General features: G+C 39.4%; 1 protein-coding gene across 1 annotated transcript in view; it reads left to right on the top strand.

Moving 5' to 3' along the window:
- Positions 1-17523, top strand: part of LOC113914800 (solute carrier family 22 member 9-like) — a 34325-nt gene extending 16802 nt beyond the window's left edge. Inside the window, exons 6-10 of the mRNA XM_027580358.1 lie at positions 11816-11931; positions 12905-13119; positions 14451-14559; positions 15017-15220; positions 17193-17523. Coding sequence (XP_027436159.1) covers positions 11816-11931; positions 12905-13119; positions 14451-14559; positions 15017-15220; positions 17193-17253 — 705 coding nt within the window. The 3' untranslated portion in view covers positions 17254-17523. The remainder of the gene's footprint in view (positions 1-11815; positions 11932-12904; positions 13120-14450; positions 14560-15016; positions 15221-17192) is intronic.
- Positions 17524-20910: the final 3387 nt, after the last annotated feature.

The following is a 20910-nucleotide window of genomic DNA, read 5'->3' on the forward strand; positions in this document are numbered from 1 at the left end:
TCAACTTTTTGAGGAACTTCCATACTGTTTTCCAGAGTGGCTGTATTAGCTTGCATTTCCACCAACAGTATAGGAGGGTCCCCCTTTCTATGCATCTTCCCCAACATCTGTCATTTCCTGACTTGTTAATTTTAGCCATTCTGACTGGTGTGAAGTGGTATCTCATTGTTGTTTTGTTTTGTATTTCCCTGATGCTGAGTGATGTTGAGCACTTTTTCATGTGCCTGTTGGCCATTTGGATGTCTTCTTTACAGAAATGTCTGTTCATGTCTTCTGCCCATTTCTTGATTGGATAATTTGTTCTTTGGGTGTTGAGTTTGGTAAGTTCTTTATAGATTTTGGATACTAGCCCTTTATCTGATATGTCATTTGCAAATATCTTCTCCCATTCTGTTGGTTGCCTTTTGGTTTTGTCGACTATTTCCTTTGCTGTGCAAAAGCTTTTTAACTTGATGAAGTCCCAATAGTTCATTTTTGCCCTTGCTTCCCTTGCATTTGGCGATGTTTCTAGGAAGAAGTTGCTGCGGCTGAGGTTGAAGAGGTTGCTGCCTGTGTTCTACTCTAGGATTTTGATGGATTCCTGTCTCACATTTAGGTCTTTCATCCATTTTGACTCTATTTTTGTGTGTGGTGCAAGGAAATCGTCCAGTTTCATTCTTCTGCATGTGGTTGCCCAATTTTCCTAAACCATTTGTTGAAGAGACTGTCTTTTTTCCAGTGGATGTTCTTTCCTGCTTTGTCGAAGATGAGTTGACCATAGAGTTGAGGGTCCATTTCTGGGCTCTCGATTCTGTTCCACTGATCTGTGTTTGTTTTTGTGTCAGTACCATACTGTCTTGATGATTACAACTTTGTAATAGAGTTTGAAGTCCGGAATTGTGATGCCACCGGCATTGGTTTTCTTTTTCAACATTCCTCTGGCTATTCGGGGCCTTTTCTGGTTCCATACAAATTTTAGGATTATTTGTTCCAGTTCTGTGAAAAAAGTTGTTGGTATTTTGATAGGGATTGCTTGCATTAAATGTGTAGATTGCTCTAGGTAGCATAGACATTTTCACAATATTTGTTCTTCCAATCCATGAACATGGAACGTTTTTCCATTTCTTTGTGTCTTCTTCAATTTCTTTCATGAGTATTCTCTAGTTTTCTGAGTACAGATTCTTTGCTTCTTTGGTTAGATTTATTCCTAGGTATTTTTTGGTTTTGGGTGCAATTGTAAATGGGATTGACTCCTTAATTTCTCTTTCTTCTGTCTTGTTGTTGATGTATAGAAATGCCACTGATTTCTGTGCATTGATTTTATATCCTGCCACTTGACTGAATTTCTGTATGAGTTCTAGCAGTTGTGGGGTGGAGTCTTTTGGGTTTTCCACATAAAGTATCATATCATCTGCAAAGAGTGAGAGTTTGACTTCTTTGCTGATTTGGATGCTTTTTATTTCTTTTTGTTGTCTGATTGCTGTGGCTAGGACTTCTAATACTCTGTTGAATAGCAGTGGTGATAGTGGACATCCCTGCCATGTTCCTGACCTTAGGGGAAAAGCTCTCAGTTTTTCCCATTGAGAATGATACTCACTGTGGGTTTTTCATAGATGGCTTTTAGGATATTGAGGTATGTACCCTCTATCCCTACACTGTGAAGAGTTTTAATCAAGAAAGGATGTTGTACTTTGTCAAATGCTTCTTCTGCAACTATTGAGAGGATCATATGGTTCTTGTTCTTTTTTTTATTAATGTATTATATCACATTGATTGATTTGCAGATGTTGAACCAACCTTGCAGCCCAGGGATAAATCCTACTTGGTCGTGGTGAATAATCCTTTTAATGCACTGTTGGATCTTATTGGCTAGTATTTTGGTGAGAATTTTTGCACCCACATTCATCGGGGATATTGGTCTGTAATTCTCCTTTTTGGTGGGGTCTCATGTCTGGTTTTGGGATCAAGATAATGCTGGCCTCATAAAATGAGCTTGGAAGTTTTCCTTCCACTTTTATTTTTTGGAACAGTTTCAGAAGAATAAGTATTAATTCTTCTTTAAATGTTTGGTAGAATTCCTCTGGGAAGCCATCTGGCCCTGGGCTCTTTTTTTTGGGGGGGGGAGATTTTTGATGACTGCTTCAATTTCCTTACTGGTTCTGGGTCTTTTCAGGTTTTCTATTTCTTCCTGGTTCAGTTTTGGTAGTTTATAGGTCTCTAGGAATGCATCCATTCATTCCAGATTGTCTAATTTGCTGGCACTTATTTGCTCATAATATGTTCTTATAATTGTATTTCTTTGGTGTTGGTTGTGATCTCTCCTCTTTCATTCATGATTTCATTTATTTGGGTCGTTTCTCTTTTCTTTTTGATAAGTCTGGCCAGGGGTTTATTAATCTTATTAATTCTTTCAAAGAACCAGCTCCTAGTTTCGTTGATCTGTTCTACTATTCTTTTGGTGTCTATTTCGTTGATTTCTGCTCTGATCTTTATTATTTCTCTTCTCCTGCTGGGTTTAGGCTTCATTTGCTGTTCTTTCTCCAGCTCCTTTAAGTGTAAGATTAAGTTGTGTATTTAAGAACTTTCTTGTTTCTTGAGAAAGGCTTGTATTGCTATACTTTCCTCTTAGGACCACTTTTGCTGCATCCCAAGGATTTTGAACAGTTGTGTTTTCATTTTTATTTGTTTCCGTGAATTTTTAAAATTCTTCTTTAATTTCCTGGTTGACCCATTCATTCTTTAGTAGGATGCTCTTTAGCCTCCATGTATTTGAGTTCTTTCCGACTTTCCTCTTGTGATTGAGTTCTAGTTTCAAAGCATTGTGGTCTGAACATATGTAGGGAATGATCCCAATCTTTTGGTATCAGTTGAGACCTGATTTGTGACCTAGGATGTGATCTATTCTGGAGAATGTTCCATGGGCACTAGAGAAGAATGTGTATTCTGTTGCTTTGGGATGGAATGTTTTGAATATATCTGAAGTCCGTCTGGCCCAGTGTGTCATTTAAAGCCTTTATTTCCTTGTTGATCTTTTGCTTAGATGATCTGTCCATTTCAGTGAGGGGGGTGTTAAAGTCCCCTACTATTATTGTATTATTGTTGATGTGTTTCTTTGATTTTGTTATTAATTGGCTTACATTATTGGCTGCTTTCATGTTAGGGGCATAGATATTTAAAATTGTTAGATCTTGTTGGATAGACCCTTTAAGTAGGATATAGTGTCCTTCCTCATCTCTTATTATAGTCTTTGGTTTAAAATCTAATTAGTCTGATATAAGGATTGCCACCCCAGCTTTCTTTTGGTGTCCATTAGCATGGTAAATGATTTTCCACCCCCTCACTTTAAATCTGGAGGTGTCTTTGGGTCTAAAATGAGTCTGTTGCAGGCAGCATATGAATGGGCCGTTTTTTTATCCAATTTGATACCCTGTGTCTTTTGATTCGGGCTCTCTCTTTGCTTAGAGGACTCCTTTCAATATTTCTTGTAGGTTTCATGTTAGCAAATTCTTTTAGTTAGCTTTTTAGCTCTCCTTTTATTTTCAATGACAGCCTAGCTGGATATAGTATTTTTGGCTGCATATTTTTCTCGTTTAGTGCTCTGAATATATCATGCCAGTCCTTTCTGGTCTGCTAGGTCTCTGTGGATAGGTCAGCTGTCAATCTATTGTTTCTACCATTGTAGGTTACAGACCTCTTGTCCCGAGCTGCTGTCAGGATTTTCTCTTTGTCTCTGAGACTCGTAAGTTTTACTATTAGATGTCAGGGTGTTGACCTATTTTTATTGATTTTGAGGAGGGTTCTCTGTGCCTCCTTGATTTTGATGCCTGTCTCCTTCCACAAATTAGGGAAGTTCTCTGCTATAATTTGCTCCAATATACGTTCTGCCCCTCTCTTTCTTCTTCTTCTGGGATCCCAATTATTCTAATATTGTTTCATCTTATGATATCACTTATCTCTCGAATTCTGCCCTCGTGATCCAGTAGTTGTTTATCTCTCTTTTTCTCAGTTTCTTTATTCTCCATCATTTGGTCTTCAATATCACTAATTCTCTCTTCTGCCTCATTTATCCTAGCAGTTAAGCCTCCATTTTTGATTGCACCTCATTAATAGTCTTTTTGATTTTGACTTGGTTAGATTTTAGTTCTTTTATTTCTCTGGAAAGGGATTCTCTAGTATCTTCCATACTTTTTTTCAAGTCCAGCTGGTATCTTTATAATTTATAATCGTCATTCTGAACTCTAGTTCTGACATCTTACTAATGTCCATATTGATTAGGTCTCTGGCAGTCGGTACTGCCTCCTTTTTTTTGAGGTGAGTTTTTCCATCTTGTCATTTTGTCCAGAGGAGAATAGATGAATGAGAGAACAAAATGCTAACAGGGTAACAATGACCCCTGAAAAACATACACTAAACAATCAGAAGAGACCTGAAACTGGGGGGAAAAGAAAAGGGAAAGCAAAAAAAAAAAAAAAAGAATATGATCAGGCTGGTGAATAGATCAGAGCCACACACTAGATTCTGGGTGTATTTTGGTCTGTTAGAAGAAACTGCCTCCCAAAATTTTAAAGAAAGAAAAACTTATATATGTACAAAAATAAGGGTAAATATGATGAAGGGATGGAATGTGACTGTAAACATGAAAATTATAAAAGATTTTATAAAAGGAATTGATAAGAAGTTGGTTGAAAAAAGAAAGAAGAAAAATTTTTAAAAAAGGGAGAGAATGTGATCAGGCAGGAGACTAGAACAAAGCTATACACTAGAGATTTAGGGTATATTTTGGTCTGTTAGAAGAAACAGTGTCCCTCAATTTTAAAGAGAGAAAAACTTATACACACACACACACAAACACACAAACACACACACACACACACACAATAACGTTAACTTCTATGAAGGGATAGAATGTGATAGAATGCTGGTTGAAAAAGGAAAATTCACAAAAAATAGAAAAAGAAAAAATAAAGAAAATTTAAAAAATTAACTTTGAAAGACTAAAGAATCATGGGGGAAAAAAGCCATGAATTCTATGTGCTGTATTCCCCTAGAGCTGCAGTTTTGCTGTTCTCATTGATTGGTAAACTTGGTCTTGGCTGTATGTCCTTGCTGACCTTCTGGGGGAGGGGCCTGTTGCAGTGATTTGCAAATGTCTTTGCTGGAGGCAGAATTGCCCCGCCGTTGCTGGGGCCAGGCTAGGTAATCTGCTCAGGTTTGCTCTCCTTAGCTTTTGTTCCCTGCAAGATTTCCATATAGCTTTGGAGGATGAGAGTGAGAATGGCAGCCTCCCAATCTCTGGTCCAGGAGAATCCAAGAACTCGGAGCCCCACTCCTCAGTGCACCCCCAGAGAAAAGCAGTCATTCACTCCTGTCTCCCTGGTCTCTGGCCACACTCCGTGCTCACCCAGCCTGTGACCGAGCATTTCTATCTCTGGCACCCGATCCCGTGTGGAGTCTCCGAACCCAGCAGATTCCTGTGGTGCACTCCTGCGCTGCTCCTCCCGGGGGAGGAAGGGGAGTCTCCCCGGACCTGCCGTTTGTTGGGTCCCTGCTGGAAGAGCAGTGGTCCGACTGTGCCTTGGATCATGGTTTATGGCAACCCTGAGCTGATAACCCAATCCTTGGCTCCATCTCTGCAGCCGGCTTCCCCCTCCGATACCTGGGAGCTCTGCCGCACTCAGGCACCCCCGGTCTTTCTGTGACCCTGAGGGTCCCAAGGCCACACTGTCCCAGCAAGGGTTCCACCCCCCGCTTAGCCACTGGAGCAACGTCCCTCAGTGGAGCTGACTTCTAAAAGTTCCAATTTTGTGCTCCGCTGCTCTATCACTTGCCAGAAGCGGCAGACTGAGGCCCCCTCCCCCGCCATCTATCTTCCCGAATATCGCCTCGGATTCACTTCTCCCCACGTCCTGCCCTCCAGAAAGTGGTCCCTTTTCTGTTCAGAGAGTTGCTGCTATTCTTTTCTTTGATCTCCTGTTGAGTTTGTAGGTGTTCAAAATGGTTTGATAACTATCTAGCTGAATTCCTGGGACCAGAAGAAATTTAGGTCCCCTAGTCCTCTGCCATCTTGTTCCTCCTCTCTCACATGCTCTTTTAAACTGGCTTTTTTTTCTGTGCCCCAGGGCAGACAAGTCTGCTCATAGTCCCACTGCAGTTTGCAGTGTCTGAGGTGGGGGTTCCCTTTGTTATCATGTCTCCATCTCTCTTGCCATTCTCTGTGTGGTCTTTCTATTCTTTCTTGCGCAGTCAGCCTTCCTTCTTCTTCAGGATGAATTGTTCTATAAAGAGTTGTAGATCAGTGTGTTCTATGGGGAGGTCAGTTCAGGGTCTTCCTATGTTGCCACCCTGGACTGGAACTCAGGATTTTTTCTTCTTCTTTTTGTTCTTTTAAAAACATTTATTTGATACTTCATTCTGCAAAGGATTTGATGCTGTTTTCAGCATTCAAATATGTGAATCACTTGTGAGGAAAATAGAAATTAAAATTAAAAAGCCATCAAGACTGCATAAAGAATAAGACTAATGCATAGACAAAAAATATATATATTCTCCAATGTATTTTGAATCCATCCAACCATTTCTCAACTCCACTGCTACCGTTGTAGTCCACATCTTTCTTCCCTCTGGCCTAGCTTCTCTACCACCTCCACTGTTGCTCCATTCTCATCCCTTGCTCAGAAAGCAGCCAGAGTGGGGCACCTGGGTGGCTCATTCTGTTAAGCATCCAACTCTTGGTTTTGGCTCAAGTCATGACTTCAGGGTGAGATCGAGCCCTGCTCAATCCCCATCAGGCTCTGTGCTCAGTGGGAAGTCTGCTGGAGATTCTCTCCCTCTGCCCCTCCCCCCACTTGTGCATGTTCTCTCTCTCAAATAAATTAAATAAATCTTTAGGGGAAAAAAAGAAAGAAAACAGCCAGAGGATACTTTAGAAACATAAGCCTGATCCTGTACACCACCCTTGCTCCTGCTTAACAGCCTCGATAGGTTCCCTCTTGCATTTAGGATAAAAGTCAATGTCCTTAAATATGACCCACTAAGCCTTTTGTGATCTGGTGCTGACAACCTCTAGTAGCCATTGTTGATTTTGAGCTGCCCATTATCTATTTGTACTTCCTAATTGCAACCTAGTTTTCTTTTAGGGAATCACCTCTTTCCCCTTGGATACAGTCTGGTGGAACCATCAGTCAGGTGCCCTGTCTTTTCCTAGGCATGCGGCAAGCTCTTTTTTTTTTTTTTTTGCAAGCATATCTTTTTTTTATTTTATTTTATTATGTTATGTTAGTCACCATACAATACATCATTAGTTTTTGATGTGGTGATCCACGATCCATTGTTTTCGTATAACACCCAGTGCTCCATGCAGTATGTGCCCTCCTTAATACCCATCACCGGGCTAACCAATCCCCCCTCTCCCCTCTCCTCTAAAACCCTGTTTGTTTCTCAGAGTCCATAGTTTCTCATGGTTCATCTCTCCCTCCAGTTCCCCCCCACCATTTTTCCCTTCCTTCTCCTAGTGTCCTCCATGCTATTCCTTATGTTCTACAAATAAGTGAAACCATATGATAATTGACTTTCTCTGCTTGACTTATTTCACTTAGCATAATCTCCTCCAGTCCCATCCATGTTGATGTAAAAGTTGGGTATTCATCCTTTCTGATGGCTGAGTAATATTCCATCGTATATACGGACCGCATCTTCTTTATCCATTCGTCTGTTGAAGGGCATTTAGGCTCTTTCCACAGTTTGGCTATTGCAGACATTGCTGCTATGAACATTGGGGTGCATATGGCCCTTCTTTTCACTACATTTGTGTCTTTGGGGTAAATACCCAGTAGTGCAATTGCTGGGTCATAGAGTAGCTCTATTTTTAAATTTTTGAGGAACCTCCACACTGTTTTCCAAAGTGGCTGTACCAACTTGCATTCCCACCAACAGTGTAAGAGGGTTCCCCTTTCTCCACAACCTCTCCAACATTTGTTGTTTCTTTCCCTGTCCATTTTTGCTATTCTAACTGGTGTAAGGTGATACCTCAATCTGGTTTTGATTTGAATTTCCCTGATGGCTAATGATGATGAACATTTTTTCATGTGTTTGTTAGCCATTTGTATGTCTTCTTCAGAGAAGTGTCTTTTCATATCTTCTGCCCACTTTTTGACTTGATTATTTGGTTTTTGGGTGTTGAGTTTGAGAAGTTCTTTATAGATCTTGGATACCAGCCCTTTATCTGTAGTGTCATTTGCAAATATCTTCTCCCATTCTGTGGGTTGCCTCTTTGTTTTGTTGACTGTTTCCTTTGCTGTGCAGAAACTTTTTATCTTGATGAAGTCCCAAAAGTTCATTTTTGCTTTTGTTTCACTAGCTTTTGGAGATGTATCTTGAAAGAAGTTGCTGTGGCTGATGTCAAAGAGGTTACTGCCTATGTTCTCCTCTAGGATTTTGATGGATTCCTGTCTCACATTGAGGTCTTTCATCCACTTTGAGTTTATCTTTGTGAATGGTGTTAGAGAATGGTCAAGTTTCATTCTTCTGCATGTGGCTGTCGACTGTTCCCAGCACCATTTATTGAAGAGACTGTCTTTTTTCCATTTTTGCAAGCATATCTTAAGAACAAGGCCAATAGATGCCCCTAGCATGTGAGTTGAGGGACAGAGGTGAAAGTTGGATAAAGTTGATTTATCCAAGAGGCAAGTACCCAGACCTGACCATTCCTACTACAAGACTCTTCTTGGACTTCCTGCTCCCTAGTGCTTTGGAGATTCCTGAATCCTGCCTATTTGAAATCCTTTCCATCAATTCAGGATTGTTTTTTCTATTTCTGTAAAGAATGCCTTTAAGATTTTGATAGGGATTGTATTAATTTATAGATCACTTTAGGTACTATGGGTATTTTAACAGTATTAATTCTTTCAATCCATGAATATGGGATGTATTTTCATTTTTTCATGTGTTTACTTTAATTTTTTTCTTCAGTGCTTATGATTTTTAGTATACAAGTCTTTCATTCCTTGGCTAAGTTTATTCCTAAGGATTTTATTACTGTTGAATTTATTGTAAACAGGATTTTTTTTATTATGTTATGTTAATCACCATACATTACATCATTAGTTTTTGATGTAGTGTTCCATGATTCATTGTTTGTGTATAATACCCAGTGCTCCATGCAGTACATGCCCTCTTTAATATCCATCACCAGGCTAACCCATCCCCCGACCCTCTTCCCTCTAGAACCCTCAGGTTGTTTCTCAGAGTCCATCATCTCTCATGGTTCGTCTCCCCCTCCGATTTCCGCCCCTTCATCTTTCCCTTCCTGCTATCTTCTTCTTCTTCTTCTTCTTCTTCTTCTTCTTCTTCTTCTTCTTCTTCTTCTTTAGCCAGTCTAGCTAAAAGTTTGTCAATTTTGTTCATCCTTTAAAAAAACCTAACTCTTCTATCAGTTCCCCCCCCCCAATTCCTTAGAGCCTTGTATGGTGTTTGTGCATTGTTTTTCAATTAGCCAACATTAGTTTTTGGTGTAGTGTTCAATGATTCATCAGTTGCATATAACACCCAGTGCTCCTCACAACACGTGCCCTCCTTAATACCCATCACCGAGGGTGTTTGTGCATTTGAAGAAATAGTCGCCTCTTCCAGTCTTTACAGTCAGCTTTTGGCAGGAAATGCCCTTCACCAGTCACCATGGCTGGAGATTCTGGGTAGGCCAGTTAGCAGGGTTCATCAGTGGACTTGCTGTCTGGGTCCATGGATGTGTAGACCATTTGCCAGGGTCTGCAGGTGGGTCCACTTCCAGGTGCATGAACAGATGGGCCAGGTTGTGGGCTTGATAAAGCCTCTTTGAAGTAAAGCAAGGGTGGAATGTGAATGGCAAGAGGAAGACATAGCCTGTATTGCAGATGTGCAGGAACTGAATGCTACTTGAACATAGTTACATTTGAAATAGGCCTTGCAGGTTAAGGTAGAACTAGCCAGGTTTAAATCAAGCAGGGATATGATTAAATTTGCAATTGAGAGCAGTCCAAATGATGGCAGAGGGGCCATGCCAGTGGTGTGCTGGTAAATGTTTAACACCTAACATTATAAGAAGTGAAAAAAGCCATAGATCTCAAATTTGTGGTGATTATCAATTTTTGTAGTATGAATACCACCACCATTGTCAATAAAAGCCACCAACATCATGGCAACTGCTTTACAAACTATCTAAAAATTTAACAAAGGGCTTTTGTGAATTTGTACATGCTAATTCCAGGACACCAACTGGCTGTTCCATGTTTTTACCCCAACATGGTGTTATGACTGGCACAAATCGTTTTTGTTTTGTTTTGTTTTTCTACTAGCAAAGGACAATCAGAGGAAAAGATGCATTAAAAAAAAAAAAAAAACAAAGTTCCAGCAGGCTCCCATTTGAATATAGGCCTCCTCTTCCATGAATAAGAATTTTACCAGGTAGGAGGAGCTCCTTGAGTTCCCATAAATGACCTGGCATTACCTTCCTAAATTCTTCTGGAAATGCAACTCACATCTCTGCTCACCAAAAATGAATGGCCAGTGTGAAATAACCTCATCATCTCCCAAACTTTTACTCTGATATTGGATGTGATTTGAGGCCAGTCTCACAGGCATGGCAGCCCTCATCTGGCCCAAGTTTAAGGTATTCTTGGAACCCATTCTTAGAATACTGCCTATGACAATGGCCTGTGGTCATGGGTTTCTGGTGTTAGTTGCAGGAAGGAGATGCTATCTTGACTTTTCTCTTCCAAAAGCTTAAGTCCAGGATTTTGCTGCTTGAGCTAGTTCTGCAACTGAAAAGGATATTCTTGATCTGGTAGTTCCTCACTTAGGTGACCTTACATTTCTCTAAAGTCCCTTCCTCATGGAATTTTTCCAATGGACTTCATGATATTGTTTCACTTGTAGAGGTGGGATGAGAATTAAGTCAATATTATTGGAATAATTAATAAGTAAGTATCCGAGGTGTGCTGGATATAATTCCATCTATGTATTTGCAACCTCATGTATGGCTAGAAAGTCTTTATGAAAAAGGTGCTATTATTTTTCGCTCTCTATCTCCCTCTCCCTCTCCTCCTCCTCCTTTTCCTTCTTCTTCTTCTTCTTCTTCTTCTTCTTCTTCTTCTTCTTCTTCTTCTTCTTCTTCTTCTTCTTCTCTTCTTCTTCTTCTTCTTCTTCTTCTTCTTCTTCTTCTATGACAGGAAAGTTGGGGTTTAGAAATACTTAATCACCTTCTGCAAGGTATACACCTAGCATGTTGCAGGACCATCAAGTAACCCCAGATTATAACCAACTTGGGTATAAATTATTCTACATCAAGTTCCTGCCATGGTTTCAACCTCAGATTTAATTCTAGGCATCTCCTTCATGGAGGCACAATATGCCAGGATTCCCCTCAAAGAGACTGAATGAAGAACCAAAATAAAGGCTCTCAGGATGTGTCATTTTTCCTGAGATAGTTTCTTTGCAAAGAATGGCTGGCTGGGAACCAAGCTTATCTTCTAGGTCTTTCATGTCCATCTAGCATAAATGGAGCTTTGGACCTTAATCCAAGTAACTCACATTTGATTCTTTTGCCGATCTGAATATCTAACATACACACCCTTTCGGATGCCCTGCAGCCCACTCAGATCTTGTGTTTAAAAAGTCCTGTTGCTACATAATTTTCCTAAGGCTCCTTTAACTCCCTAATTCACCTTTCACATGTCAATGCATTTTTGCTGTGTCGATTTCCTACTAAATATAACAAGTGGTCTAGCTTGTCCTCTGTGGGGGACCTCCCAAAGCTCACATTGTGTGACAACTGAACAGTTTCTTGTTGTGGTTGTTGTTGAAGGTTTTGAGATCCACCATGCAGGAGGAGCTGGAGACAGCACAGAAAAAACCTTCCATGCCTGACTTGTTCCACACACCCACCCTGCGCAGAAGGATCTGTTTATTGTCCTTTGTGAGGTAGGCTTCACACCATGCATGAAGAATATTAAAGTAGTGGAGACATGAATCTAATCCTATCAAAGGATACAACATGTTGTAGGGACAGATTTGGAGATAAAACATGAGGAAGCCAGAAAGATAATTGCGTTTTTTAGTTACAGAAGGCCTGACTCAGAACTAATTGTGCAATGAGTTTTATTTATGTCACCTTACCACGCTCAGCACCTGGAAATGGAGGCTGTGAACTTCAATCACAGTAGAGATTTTAGCTTTAAGTTTCTTCACTTGTTTGTTTCCACTTTGATTGAGATAAAATTACAAACATTTGGGGTGCCTGGCTGGCTCCGTCAGAAGAGCATGTGACTCTTGATCTTAGGGTTGTGAGTTTGAGGCCGACCTTGGGTGTAGAGATCACTTAAATAAATTAAAAAAAAATGTAAGTGTACCAATGTATACAGCTCAGTGAATATTTACATATGTAAATATGCAACCATAACCCAAATCAGGATATAGGAAAAACTCTAAAACCCTAGAGGACCTCATTATGTATTCTTTTTTAAAAAATATTTTATTTATTTATTTGAGAGAGAGCGAGAGAACACAAACAGGGTGAGGGGCAGAAGGAGAAGCAGACTCCCTGCTGAGTATGGAGCCTGATGTGGGGCTCAATCCTGGGACTCCAGGATCATGACCTGAGCCGAAGGCAGATGCTTAACTGACTGAGCCATCCAGGTGCCCCCCTGATTATGTATTCTTAAGAACAATACCCCCACCCACCAAAAAAAATAACCATTATGACCTCCATCATTATGCAATATTTTATGACAGTTTTTAAATCATCACCATGTAGAATATTCCACAAAACAGACCATGCCTTTTGTACTTGAACACCAACCACCGGCTGCCTGTCTGATAATATTTATGATTGTTGTTTGTAGAACCTAGGGTCTAAATGTAATGACATCTTTCTTTCTTCTTTTGTTCACCACAGATTTGCAATCTACATGCCCTTTTTTGGCCTGATTCTCCACCTCCAGCACATTGGGAACAATGTTTTCCTGTTCCAGGTTCTCTTTAGCATGTTCAAACTCTTCGCCAATTACATTGCACTTTTGGCACTGAATCATGTGGGCCGTCGAGTAAGCCAGATGATTTTCATGTCTGTACTTGGAATCTCCATTCTGACCAACACATTTCTGCCTGAAGGTGAGAAAAGAGCACAGGTTGAAGAAAGGAAATATCTCAGAGACTCGGGGACTGGGCTCACACAAGGGAAGGGAGAATATGGTTCTAATGATTCCCCAAAACTGATCTGAAGATTTAGGACAGATTCTATGATTAAGTAGCTGGGAAAGAGTCAAAGCCCAGTAAAAGTTGGTTCAGACATATGGCTATCCTCATCACATCTGAGAAGTATCTGGTGCCATATCTTTCTGAAAGTTTCTCTAGGAGAGCAATTGCTCACTTGCCCTTTTGGCTTTGACCAATCACACTTGTAACTGTAAATGACAATATTTTGTCCAATATATATTAATTGTATCTCATATGAGAACACAATACCCTCATTTCCTCTCTCTGGTTTCTTTCTTATTACTACAGTTTCAGTGACAATTTACTCCCTGATGTCTACATATATCCACTTGTGTGTCTTGTATTAGGTCACCATAATTGCAATTGCGGTTTAGGGAAGACTTTTTGATTTCAAGAAAATAAAAATATCGTGTCTTCAAGCAGAGAAGTATGCAACAGGAACAAGGAGTGAAGCAGTTAAAGTCTCTCTTAGAATCAATTTTACTAAATTAAATGATCCTATGTAATGAATAGGAGAACTGACGTGGTCCTGGGCTTCGCCTAACTCTTAGCATAGTGTGTATATTACAGGATCCCAGATTGGTAGCTCTGCCATCATCTTGGATGTCAGCAATGATGCATGTTGCTTCTTTACCACGGAGCATATTCCAATGTTGTAACACTCTCGTGAGATTTTTTTTTTAATTGAGTAGAAAACGGACTCTGAGATTTCCTTTCAGAGGTTTCCAAAGTCCAACAATTGTTCCCCTAATACAGGTCTTTATTCTTCAATCTTCAAATATTACTGTAGATCAAGCTACTTATCCATAGACAATGGTTTTATTACTCTCTGCCACAGTACTAGCCCCAAGTCAATTTCATGTATGCATCCAGTTTTAAACTTCTCAAGGACATCGATGAGTTTTACATCCCTCAGTAATTGTTCATATGGAGTCTTACTTTATACATGAAAGTCAGAGGAGACACTGGGCAAAATAAATGAAAGCAAACTCGCATTCCCCTCTCCGTCTTTGGCAAATTTCTGATGTGTAAATGAGAGGTAATAAAATGACTCAGGTTTTTTATTCTGTTTAAGCTGTAACAGTAAGCTCAGCCACTAGTCACTACATATTCTCTGCCTCTCTGCACTTTCTCTACAATGTATTTAACACATGCAAACATCTCCAGCTGTGTCTTCTTCACTTGTAATTTGGTGGATGGTGATTCTCACTGGTCTTCCTCTCCAGAAATGCAGACCCTCCGTGTTACTTTGTCAACTTTGGGAGTAGGAGCTGCTTCTGCTGCAGTCATGTGTTCTTCTGCCCATGGAAATGAACTAATGCCCACCATAATCAGGTACAAATCGCATGGGAGCTCTAGCAGGGTCAAAATAGGGCTTTCCCAGCTAATTAACATTCATAGTGGGAAGAACACTGATGAGTTATCAAAAGCATCAATTATGATAGTATTAATAATAACAAAAATTACAGCCAAAATTTATTAAAATCTGACTTTGGCAAAGCACTGTGTTCTTTTTTAACATATCACCTCACATAATTTATAGAACCACTCAATGGTAGATGCTATGGATAAGAGTATTTTTTAAATAATGAAAGTATGTCTTAATGCACTTGTGCACTTGAAAAAAATTGCCAGCAAATAAGAGAGCATATTTGAAATGTAAACGTATATTGTCAACCTTCATGTATCTAAACACTGTTGTGATATCTTACATAATTGAAGCAAAATAATAAATCACAAATTACCTGTGTGGATTTATACCAAATTATTTTTGTACTGTTTGTACCCCAAGGGCAACAGCCTCAGGAATCCTGGGAATTGCTGCTAATATTGGAGCGGCCCTGGCTCCCCTCTTGATGATCCTAACCGTGTATTCTCCCCACCTGCCCTGGATCATGTATGGAGTCTTCCCCATCCTCTCTGGTCTTGTTGTTCTCCTCCTTCCTGAAACCAGGAATCAGCCTCTGCCTGACTCCATCCAGGATGTGGAAAAGGAGTGAGTAAACCCTCTGGCTGCCCCTTAAGGGAGCTGTGTGCTCTAGGTCTGTGATGAGGAAGGCAAGACACCATTCAGGATCACTGTCCCCTGGGAAAGATTTATGAATTTTTTAAAAAATGTTTTATTTATTCATTTGAGAGACAGAGAGAGAGAGCACAAGCAGGAAGAGAGGCAGAGGGAGAGAGAAAAGCAGACTCCCTGCCGAGCCGGGAGCCTGATGTGGGGCTCGATCCCAGGACTCCAAAATCATGACCCGAGCTGAAGGCAGACACTTAATGACTGAGCCACGCAGGCACCTCTATGAATTTTTTTTAAGTGAGTTATATGCCCAATGTGGGGCTTGAACTCATGACCCTAAGACCAAGTGACCTGCCCTACTAACTGAGCCAGTCAACTGCCCCTCCCAGGAAAAGATTTAGACCTAGACACATGCCATGTGGTCAGCGCCTTTGGTTTAGCTACAGCCTCATCTCTCCTCACACTGACCTCAGACTCCCTGCCACTCTCCAGGTCACACAGACCAGCTCTGCCCAGCCTGCATTAGTAAGTTAGTGGTGCAGGGACCAAAATTAGGTGCCTAAGGGTGACAAACACACCCTGAAGGTATTTCACAGGCACACACAGATCCAGACACCAGACTCTCATCCGTCAGACCCTGGCAGCCCCCAGCTGGGGGAGTGCAGTAGCTCCCCAGAGCATCTGAGGACTGCCCTGGTCACTGAAGAATCTGAACGGGATCAGGGAGAGAACAGGAGCCCCTCCCCCAGATGACCGTGCATCTCAGGGGAACAGTCCTGTTGGGTTGCCCGTGAGATCCAGACTGGCTGGCTTCCACGGGGAATTCAACTGTTGAGAAAAGAGGGAAAGGGGGAGTAAATATAGGTTTGTTTGTTTGTTTTACACAGAACAAGAAATTTTATTATCTTGAATGCTGGTGCATTCAAACAAATAACAAGCTTAATCAGAAGAGGAGGCAGAGGGAAACTTCACATACAGAGGTGGATTTCTGGGCAGGTTTAGAACCTTTAAAAGTTGAAGGCATAATTGTTCAGGCTTTTTTCAGATGGAAGGCTTCCCTTTTACTTGACATTTTCACTTTAACAGTTGTTATGTTATGAAGTTCAACCAAAGTCTTTCACCTGTAAGGTTAAATGGAAAACAGAGAGTGAGTAAAACAATTTTTCTAGTATTTGAGAGTGTTAGAAAGAGTTTGTTTTCTTTGTTCTTTCATATACATGGTAATGTCTAACTTTGAAATTTTCTTACAGATGTCTTAATTTTTGAGTTTTAAAAAATGGTAAGACCATGAATTTTCTTGATTTATAGATCATAGTAGCTTCATAAATGACCAAGACACATGTACAAACAAAATTTCAGATGCTCTCAAAAACATATTTTGAGATATAGCATGTGTGATACCTATTTCTTTTTGGGTTTGCTTATCCTTTTGGTATACTGAAGAATACCCAATTTAAAATATAGGTATTTTTTGGGCATGGAGCCTACCAAAAAAAAAAAAAAAGGAAAGAAGGAAGAAAGAAAGAAAGAAAGAAAGAAAAAGGGGGGGCTGGGTGGTTTAGTCAGTTAAATATCTGACTCTCCATCTCAGCTCAGGTCTTGATCTCAGGGTCATGAGTTTAAGCCCTGCATTGGGCTCCATGCTGAGCATGGAGTCTACTCAAAAAGAAAAAAAAAATGGGCATTTTTAAAAGATCAAGAATTGGAAAGGATTTTTAAACTTTTGTATACTGCCTTTGCCTCTTCCAAATCCCTTTGGCATCGAGATCTCTTGGCCTCCAAAGGTGAGAGTGGGAGTTGAAACTATGGAAGCTGCCTTCCCAGAATTTACTCAGAATTCTTGGGGCAGGGGTCAAGAATCTGTTTGCTCTAAAGAATGCAGGACATACATGTTGATTTGACGTCTTCTCATTTGTGTGCTTGTTTGTTGGTCTCATTGTATTTTTACCAGGAGAGAAGCTCCAAGAAAAGCAAAGAAGGAAGATACTTTCATGAAAGTGACACAGTTTTAAGGAGTTCCAGGAACTCAATGCTAATCAAAGAGCAAGATAGAGGAAGGAAAATCAGGATCATCCCCAGATATTGGAAAAATCTGTAAAATAAATAAAATAAAGATATAATGGAATCATGGATCCTATTTACAATTGAAGTACTAAGTAACTATGAAATATCTACAATTAATCATAATGAGAAGTTTGAGAAAAGTCATAATACTTAAAAATATTTTTTTATTGGGGCACCTGGGTGGCTCAGTCAGTTAAGCGACTGCCTTCAGCTCAGGTCATGATCCCAGGGTCCTGGGATCAAGCTCCGCATCGGGCTCCCTGCTCAGCGGGGAGCCTGCTTCTCCCTCTCCCACTCCCCCTGCTTGTGTTCCCTCTCTCGTTGTCTCTCTCTGTCAATTAAATAAATAAATTAAAAAAATATTTTTTTATTCCTGAAGTCTCGTTGATATACAATGTTATATTAGTTTCAGTTACACCACGTAGTGATTTGACAATTCTATACATTAAAAGTCATAACATTTTAAAAGGAATCATAGTAAAATATTTGTAAAATTGTAGATCTCTAGCATGTTTCTGGATACAAAAGTAGAATAGTATTTAAAAACTTTGATTCTGCCCCAGTTAACTGGTAGAGTAATTGATGGAGTAATTACAATGGAAAACTCCATTCTTTTGGGACAACTCAAAAAAGAGTTCCAAATGCATCTACAAATTAGTGATAGACAAAATTATTCAAAAAAATGAGGCTCGTGGAGGGAGGGTGGGACAGGTTTTTGGGGCAGCATATGCTGGAATGAGAGGTAATAGGTCTAAAACACGAATAGCAGGTGCATTTACAAATCCAAAGAAGTCCAGAATGATATGGTAGCATGTTTGACACTTAAAGTTTAATAATTAGGGCATCATAAATCACTGGTAGAAATGAATGATTACATAATAAGTACCATTAACTGACTTTATAAATAAATGCCTAATAATTTAACTTAATTCTTTAAACCAAAAAAATACTCCATGTGATTAAAAAGATATATAGAACAATTAAACCATGTTATTCAATACAAAACCTGGCTACAAAATCTTGGGATTACAAAAGTGTTCCACATAGTAAAGCAAATGCCAGTTATGTAAGTAGAGGTAGATTGGACTAAATACTTATTTAAAACCTCTCTTGGACCAGCTCTAGAGAGATAGGAGAAATAGACGAAATCTAGAATAATATTCATAAAAATGATAAAAGCTGTTAATCTTTAGTGGTGTACCGTTATGAGATTTTTATTTTCTTTTTTTATAAGTCTCTGTGTTCTAAGTTTAAAAAGGATAATGCAACATTTTAAAATATTATAAGGATTCATCAAAAATAAGCTGCGGGGGGCACCTGGGTGACTCAGTCGGTTAAGTGTCTGACTCTTGATTTCAGCTCAGGTCATGATCTCAGGGTTGTGAGATGGAGCTCTGCATTGGGCTCCAAGCTAAGTGTGGAGTCTGCTTAAGATTCTCCCTCTCCTTCTGCCTCCCCTAAAAAAAATTGCAAAAGACAAATTAAAATTTTCAAAATGGCTCTATATTAATATGTGTATCTAATAAATACTCATGAAAAGAATACATAATTCAATATTAAATAGTCAAAAGGCAGGAACATATAATTTTCAAAAGAAAAAAGTCTTATAATAATGCAAAACTGTACAAAACCACTGGAATTTAAAGACATTCAAACTAAAATAAAATACCAACTTTTATTTCCAAAAGACCAAAGATTTGTAAATAGAAATTTGTTAATTGATGGCAGGATTATAAAATAACACATGCCATAGAACTGCTTAAAACACTGGATGGTGTCATTATAAAGAGCGCTAAAAATCTCTAATTAATTCAGCAATCATTTATTCAGCATATAATAGTTACCAAGCAGTATGCTGGGAACCTTGGATACAAAGAGGAAATGAGGGACGCCTCGGTGTCTCAGTTGGTTAAGCATCAGACTCTTGGTTTCGGCTCTGTTGGTGATCTTAGGGTCATGAGATTGAACCCAGCGTTGGGCTCCATGATGGGCATGGAACCTGCTTAAGATTCCCTTTCTCCCTCTGCCTCTCCCCCCTCAAAAAAAAAAGACATGATCATGATATCAAAAATATAAAAAAGGAAGAGTAAAAGGAAGGAAACTTGATAAGTGAATGAAGATAAATTGCTATCAGCAGAAAAAGGATTATTTTATGAGATGTTTTATATAGACCTCGTGGTAACCACAAAGCAAAAATCTAGAGCAGAGACACAGAACATAAATAGAAGGGGAGACTGAGCAAATTACCATGGAAAACCACCAACTTACTAAAGTAGACAAAAACAAGAAAAAGAAACAAGGGAGAAACCAAAATAACCAGAAAGCAAAAGATGAAATGGCAATAGTAAATTCTTAACTATTGATAATTACCCTAGATGAAATGGATTGAACTCACAAATCAAAAGGCACAGAGTGGCTGAATGGATTAAAAAATAATACCCTAATATATACTGCCTGCAGGAGAGTGAAAGTGTGGAAGATGATATTCCGAGCAAGTGGAAGTGAGAAGACAGGTGTAGCCACACTTACATCAGACAAAATAGACTTCAAGCCATAAAGGTAAAAAAAGACCAAAAATATTATTATATGATATCAAAGGGATCAATACATCAAGAAGATATAATAATCATAAATATATATGCTTCAACACCTAAGCATAGAAATATATTAAGCAATTAATAACGGATCTTAAGCAAGAAACAGACAACAATACAATAACTATAGAAGATTTCAATAACCCACTATCAGCAATGGATAGATCAGCCAGACAGAAGATCTACAAGAAAATATTGGAATTGAACCACACTCTACAACAAATGGACTTAGTAGACTAGAACATTCCACCCAACAGCAGAAGAATACATCCCTTTCATCCAACATTCAAAGATGTGCAGTCTCATACTTTTCTCATTTCTTTAAAATGTTGAATATCTAAATGTTTAGATATAAACAAAGCAATTAAAAATTTCATGGTTTAAATCTCTCAAACAAGCCAGACCCCACCTTCACTCCATTGTTGGGACAAGACCCATGCTGGTGCCCTTGTAGAAACAAGTTTTAAAACACACTGGTGAGGGTGACTCAGGGTGTGGGTATGGGCTTCTGGGACTCAGACAACTACCTTAGTGATCACGGTTTTGTGCCAGTTAAACACTAGTCTGAGCCTAGACAAATCTACTCAGCATTGGTTCCTTGAATCCTTTCTCTTTGCATATCTAGTGCAATAGTCCAAATTCCTTTATTCCTCGAGTGACCAGTAATCCTATTTGCCTAATTATTTGCCTAATAATAACACCTTCTTTTGATGTCAAAAGTATCCCACTGAGAATGAAAACTTTATGGTCACTCTACATATTCTTGACTGGAGAGAGGCTACATATCAGAGTTTGGAGAAAGGAAATCATTGGCAATGCATTCAAGCCTTTTGATGATGATTAAAAATTTTATTATGAACCCTAATCTGAGGCTCTGACCTTGAGTCATATACAATGTCATCCAGATTATTATCTGCCAAACCTCCTTTAAGATCATAGAAACAATAAATAATTGGGTAAAGAGAAGGAAATAATGAGCCATACTCACTGTCACAGACTAGAAACTATTTA

The sequence above is a fragment of the Zalophus californianus genome, chromosome 11, assembly GCF_009762305.2.
Source record: "Zalophus californianus isolate mZalCal1 chromosome 11, mZalCal1.pri.v2, whole genome shotgun sequence".
Taxonomy (NCBI): domain Eukaryota; kingdom Metazoa; phylum Chordata; class Mammalia; order Carnivora; family Otariidae; genus Zalophus; species Zalophus californianus.